Source organism: Limulus polyphemus, unplaced genomic scaffold (assembly GCF_000517525.1).
Source record: "Limulus polyphemus unplaced genomic scaffold, Limulus_polyphemus-2.1.2 Scaffold2324, whole genome shotgun sequence".
NCBI lineage: Eukaryota > Metazoa > Arthropoda > Merostomata > Xiphosura > Limulidae > Limulus > Limulus polyphemus.
The window spans coordinates 118,390-125,168 of NW_013667934.1; the positions used below are offsets into that span (position 1 = coordinate 118,390).

The 6,779-nt window shown below is 36.3% G+C and overlaps 1 protein-coding gene across 1 annotated transcript in view; it reads left to right on the forward strand.

Moving 5' to 3' along the window:
• Window positions 1-6,779, forward strand: part of LOC106466618 (collagen alpha-1(IV) chain-like) — a gene marked incomplete at its 5' end in the record, with an annotated part of 138,773 nt that overhangs the window by 89,051 nt on the left and 42,943 nt on the right. Inside the window, one exon of the mRNA XM_022394658.1 lies at window positions 3,757-3,883. Coding sequence (XP_022250366.1) covers window positions 3,757-3,883 — 127 coding nt within the window. The remainder of the gene's footprint in view (window positions 1-3,756; window positions 3,884-6,779) is intronic.

Genomic DNA, 6,779 nt, shown 5'->3' on the forward strand with positions numbered 1-6,779 from the left:
GGTTTTGTCATCATCAGGTACCTCATCAATGTTCTTGAACTCTCCTCCATAGACCAATGACCCAAAACCTCTTGGTGATCCACCCAGGCACCTCTGGCCACAGAGAAGGAAATGGGACCCCCACAGACATGTGGACCCTGTTCAACCACCAATGGAGATAGTCTACAAGGGATGAGGGAAGGGATGTAGAAGTATCCAAGGGATCCCGGGCAAGGCTCCATTGATTGTGAAGGACCCATAGAAGAAACTGCATATGGGCCCTGCCCAGGGGTATGAGAGGGGTCATGGAATATCACATCCCCAAAAGCTATAGAACCTCACGAGCTATAAGTGAGGGAACAGACAGGGCTTTCCAAACAGCCCATTCCATAGAATGGATGTAGAGAGGAGAAGGCTGGGCCTGACTGAGATGGGTGTTGAAGAAAACACCCAAATGGATAAGGTATTGGGTAGGACAAAAGAAAAACTTTTCTAATTTGACCAACCAGGCCACCTGTGCAGCTTCAGCCAGGAGCTAATGAGTGTGACAGCCTAATTCTCATTCAAAATAAGCAAGAAAAAGCCAGTCATCCATATAAACATGGAAGCGCAACCCCATGGCATGAATATGTTGAGCAAAGGAGCAGACCACATGACAAAACACGTATGGTGCTGAGCCTAGACTGAAAGGTAGGGTGCAAAACTGGTACACAACCCCCGATTGACAAACAGGAATGCTCTGCCACAGGAATGTGTAAGTAAGCATTGGAAATGTCTACCTTGGTATTCCAAATACCTGGAGAAAATTTCCACTGAAGAGAAAAGTGTGTCTCTATGGTAAAGCAAGGAGTGTGAAAATACTAATAGAGATGGGATGAATCTATGATAGGATGCCAGTCCTTGATCTTCTTGGGAACCACAAACAGGCAGGAGTAAAACCCCTGTAAACCTGTTGAAGCTGGTTTGATAACCTATTGTACGATGAGATCCTGAACTGCTTCTGACAGACATTGGCATGTCAAAGGATCCTGAGGAGAAAGGAAGGGAACATTGGATAATGAGGAAAGGAGAGAAAGGGGATAACATATCCCTTCAAGAGTACCTTGTGAACTCAGACATCAGTGGGAAGATGTTCCCACAGATGAACGAAATTCAAGAGACGAGCTCCCACTGGGCTCGAACCTACAACATAGTCACCAGTAGTACTGTTGATGGATCGAACCGTGGCACTGCAGGAGGGTGGGGCAGGAAGAGGTTGGGAAGGGGAAGGTCGGGGGAAAGAAATCGGTCCCGTGATCTGTCATGACTGCGACAAACGAGCTACCACCAAGGCCACCCGCATCTCCAACACATAATGGCATAAAAACAGTGCCATATGAAGATCCCTTACATAAGGAGCCTGGAGATGGGTCCATGCCAAAACCGCATCATGGCTCAAGAACGCGACAGCCGAAGATGGCAGACAAGCCAACATAGAAGTAAGGATGGAGAAGATTTCAGCAGAAAATTCCTCAGAGTTCCTGTGAAGGACCTCTGACAGAAGGTGAACGGAGGAAAGTACCTTAACAGGGTTGTGAGGATGAGACAAAGGCGAGAAAATTGGATGTAGGTACGTTGAACAGGGTAATCTGGATCCGCCCCTCCCCCCAATAATAAAACAGCTAGAATACACCTTTATCGATAAACTGTTGGTCGAGAAAGGGAAAGTCTGCCAGATGATAAGCAAGGGCGGACAGATCCGAAGTCCATGGGGGACAAGGCATACTAACACCCTCCCCATTTGAGAGGCAATACAGTCCATGTGAACCTTAATATTGGGGAGGGGGAAATTGTTTCATGTAAGAAAGAAGGTCTAAGGTCATAGGGAACAGGTAAGAGACAAAACATCACATACCTGAGAGATAAAGTCTGAAAAAATTGATGACGGACAAGCTTAATCGTCAGTTAGTGAATGGGAAGATGCGGCAAACTCGGGGGGGGGGATCAAAAACGTCTTCAGCCTGGCTCAACCCGAAAGTTTCAGTAGGATGTGTGGCCGAAGTAGGCGAGAAAGGTTAGCTCCCAGCAAATGAGCAATGATATATCTCCCGATGGATCGCCTGCAGCTGAAAATACGGCATCAGATGGCGGAGTACACGAAGTGATGATTGTAACTTAAGAATTCATAAGCTGGAAACACAAGGATGTATTGCTATATCAAAATATTAATTCCACAACTGTGAAGTGTAATAAATAAAGTTAAGAAAAAGGAGGAAAATAAACTACTTCAAGGTAACTGAAAAGTGTAAAAAATAATGTCTGGACTTGACAGCTGCTAAACGAAAGGTGATAGTTCGGTAGTGGCGCATAGAGGCAGTAACATGCTCTACGTGATAGTAGTGCTCTCCTATTAGTGGAGAGATGATGCATGATGATTTACATGAGAGATGTGTTGGAACTTTGGATTCCAACAGAGGGGGGATGAAGGACTGTGACATGCATTTCTGAAAATGTTCGTATATAGAGGGCAGCACAAAACAAGAAAAACTAACTTTGTGAGAGAAGGGAGAGTACCTTATCAGAATCAAGTTTTTGCATAAGAATTACATTCAAGTACTTTTTAACACGTGAATTAAAGCTCCTAAAAATTCATTAACATATAGAATTTCAGTTAAAACATATTATTAAACATGATCTAACAAAATATTTTTTTTTCAAACATTAAAAGGGAGTTTCGTACATTTCGGTTTTTGCTATGAAACTTGCTTTATCCTATATACGCAGCAGGGATCAATGTACACATGCCACAACCTTTTAAAGAATGCTATTCAATGATATGTATTTGTTATCAGAGTTATCAACTATTCATTTTATTCTACATTGCTGATTTAGTAACAGTTCGTGGTAGAGAAGAATACCAGATATAATGTATAGGGATACACAAAAAACCTGTTGATATGCATTCTGAAAGTTCTAGCAGTTGTGTAAATACAATATCCATTTCATTCTTCACAAGAATATCACCTTACATTTTGACTTGTCAGAGTCTGAATAAGACTGGTGTTATCAATTCACAGACATATTGTGAGTACAAATACTTTTGTGACACATCTGAATTTTTGTGTATAACAGACTTGTACCTTTTACTAAAAGCTTCACATTTTGAGCAGATACCCATAGTAAATTCAGAATTGTAGTCAACATTCCTTCTACAATATAGGGTTGGTTTGTACACATTTGGTTAACCTAGAGTGAAATGCATATATGATTGGTGTGAGTAGAGACTGGAAGGTTAGGCAGTATAATGTATTCAAATTCTTTCCAGTAAATCATTATTATAAGTTACCCGTATGTACCTTTCCTATTACACTTAAGATTAATGGTGAGATATCATTAAAAACTGAATTGACTTTATTATGAAAACTCGTTTTGTAACTTCTGCACAATAAATTAGATCCACACCTAATTTCTCAGCAATATAACAAATGAGAAATTATATAGGATTAAACCTTTACTGTTTTCCAATTCAACGTAAGAATATTCAGTTGTGAACTTGTGTACATGGATAAATTGTCAAGCATATGTGAAGATAATGACTTAACTGTATTTGAATAAAAGATCCTAAATTATTTTCACTAAGAAGAAAACCAAAAATTTGTATGATGTTTGATGAAAATGTTTTAAAATATAGTATAAAATAATAAACAGATTTATTTGTCATTGTGATTGCATTAAAGAAAATTAAAAGATAATATCAAAATTCAGTGTATGTAATTTTTATTTTATTGTGTTGTACAGGGTGATAAAGGGGTACCAGGAATGCCTGGACATCGAGGTTACCCTGGAGATCCAGGTCTTCCAGCACTAGACGGTATTGATGGAATCCCTGGACCAAAGGGTGATGTTGGAGAAAGGGGAGATATAGGTAAAACAAAAATCATGCAAAAATCTATCACACCTTGTTAAGACCTCTGTTCTCTAACACACACATGCGTCAGCAGACTATTTCATTTATTTTGTCTTGGAAATAGCCTCATTATGTGGTTGAATCCTATAAAAGTAAATATATATATATATATATAGTAATATTGTCTTTAGGCTACAAGACAATTGATAAGTGAAAGAATTTCTCACAAATAGTGAATGCAAGCCAAACAAAAATGTCATTATCCAAAGTTAATTTTTTGACCATCTATTCAAAGACATCTTTCATTAGGATCTATCAACAGAGGCAATCAAGAGAGAAGAGCTGTAGCTACCAGCTACTCATGATTGGTCAAAGGTAAAGACAAATGGGTTAGGTTTGTGAAGTGTAAAAGGTACCAGACTGTGACTGTATTAACTTGGATAATTAACACTGGTCAGGATTCAGCTCTTTTCAATCATACTGTGTGGGAAACATAACAGAAATTATCTTTTATCTGCCAACAAACAGTCCAAGAATTACTTATTCTCACATATAAACAAGAAAGCACAGCCTCAGAATACTGTGGACAATGAAGGACTGAAATATGTTTTTTTCTTAATACAAATAATTTTTAATACAAGTTACGTTCAGTCTTTTTTGTCTAAGATAAAGAGTTGATTATTTTAAATATGCTAATTAGAAATTTATGCACATAACCTTAATCACAGTGGTTGTATTAAGTAAAACATCAGTATGTGTTATATACATGCATACTTGTGATTGTGGTAATGCCTACATTTAGAAAGAACTTAAAATTATAACACAATTTTTTAATGCAAATAACATACAGTTTTTTTTAAGGTATTTATTTAAATTTAAACATGAGGTTAAGTAAGTTGTATTTGTGTGTTTGCACATATTAGTAATTATTTTAAGTGGTTCATGTGGATATATACATGCACATATACTTACAGTGTAGGTGCATACATGGATTTTGTGTATGTACATAAGTATAGAGATTTCTCTATTTGGCTAAGGGAAAGTTTTGGTATATAAAATTATACTTTTGGCTGGTAAATAACTTGGTATAAAACATCTAAGGAGTATTTAAATACATTAATATGTATACTTTTTCTTTGGAGCTTGATGAGGTATAAGATAGTATATAGATAGATAGAAATTATCATTGTGTAATATAACGTGTTTAAAAACATTTTAAACATTACTCAAAAAAATATCTACACCAAATTAAAATGTTACAGTTTGGTATAAAAAAAATGGATGTAACTAACTTTTGAAATATAAGTAATTACAATTTAGCCTCAGTATGATGATTTATTGACTATGTCATTTTCAAAAATTTCATTGTGTTATCTATTATTATTATCACACTTATTTGACTGATTTATATATGCTGATGCATTGGTGTGTTGCAATAGATATGAGCTGTGATGCAGACATGTTTAACAACTATATTTTTAATTCATAGAAAATTCATTATAGTTTTATAATACAATGCCTCTATGGGTATTTTTATGGCTGGAATATTTTAAAAAGCTTTTTTGAACAGAAAAATTAAAGTAGTGAAATTGTAGAGCAAAAGGACACAACATTTTCATACGGTGTTTTTATTTAAGTAGAAAAAAAATTGCACATTAGATCATTTAGAATGCATCAGGCTTCAAAACCACACTCTAACCCAATCCAAAGCAATGCCCTCATCTGCAAAGTGAAGGTTATTACCAGACAGTAAAACCATCTGCCTCATAAAAGTGTTGTGATGAAGATACTATTGATAAGATAATAAACAAATGTTTGAAACTGTCAAAGACTTATGAACCAAATATTCACACCCTCCAGCCACATCATGAAATCAGTAGCAGTTTTCAAATACTTGTCAAGCACCAAACCCACTCCACCCCAGTGTTCTCCAATGGGCTTTTATGCATTTGTTGTGCTTAAATGTACTGTTAGAAGCAGATATTTTATGAAATGCAGTTAACATTTGTTTTGTGTGATATCCATAATTCTTTCACTGAAATATATTTTTTGTCAAAGAGTCTTTTTGTTTTGTTTTTTGTTTTAAATTCTGATGCTGTAGTTGTAGCTCTACTTATTAACAACTATTGCATTGATGAATACTAAAATTAGATATAATTTTGGGAAGTTTAAAGGATGATAAGGTTCCTGGGACAGATAATATTTCCACAAGAGGTTTTGAAGGAGGTTAAGGATTGAATATATGAGCCACTTGCTACTATTTTTTGTATGTCCTTGCATAGTGAGCAAGCACCAGAGGATTGTAAGTTGGCAAATGTTACTCCTCTTTTCAATGGAGGTAATAAAAATTGTCCTAGTAATTATAGGCCTGTTAGTCTTACATCAGTTGTGGGAAAAGTTTAGTAAAGTCTGATAAAAGATGCTTTGCAATTCATTTAACAAAGTTTATAATTTTATTGGATAGTTAATATGGTTTTACTCAGGGAAAATCATGCCTTACAAATCTTTTGACATTCATTGAAAAGGTTACTGCTTGTGTAGATGAGGGTAAGGGTGTAGATTTGGTGTAACTGGATTATCAGAAAGTATTGGACAAGGTGCCACATTAAAGGCTTTTAGAAAAAATTATCTCTATAGTTGTGGGGGATACATTGGTAACTGGATAGAAGAGTGGCTGATTGGAAGAAGGCAGAGGGTTATTCTAAATGGAGTTCAGTCAAACTCGATTAATGTCACAAGGCTCAGTCTTGGAACCTTTGCTCTTTTGATTTATATCAGTAACATAGATGAAGGAATGGTCAATAAATTACTTACATTTGCTGATGATATTGGGTTCTTGGGTGTTTCTGGCTGTGAGTAGGATGCTGCTGCTTTACAAAAGGATTTAGATCATTTAATGAGTTGGACAAATAAA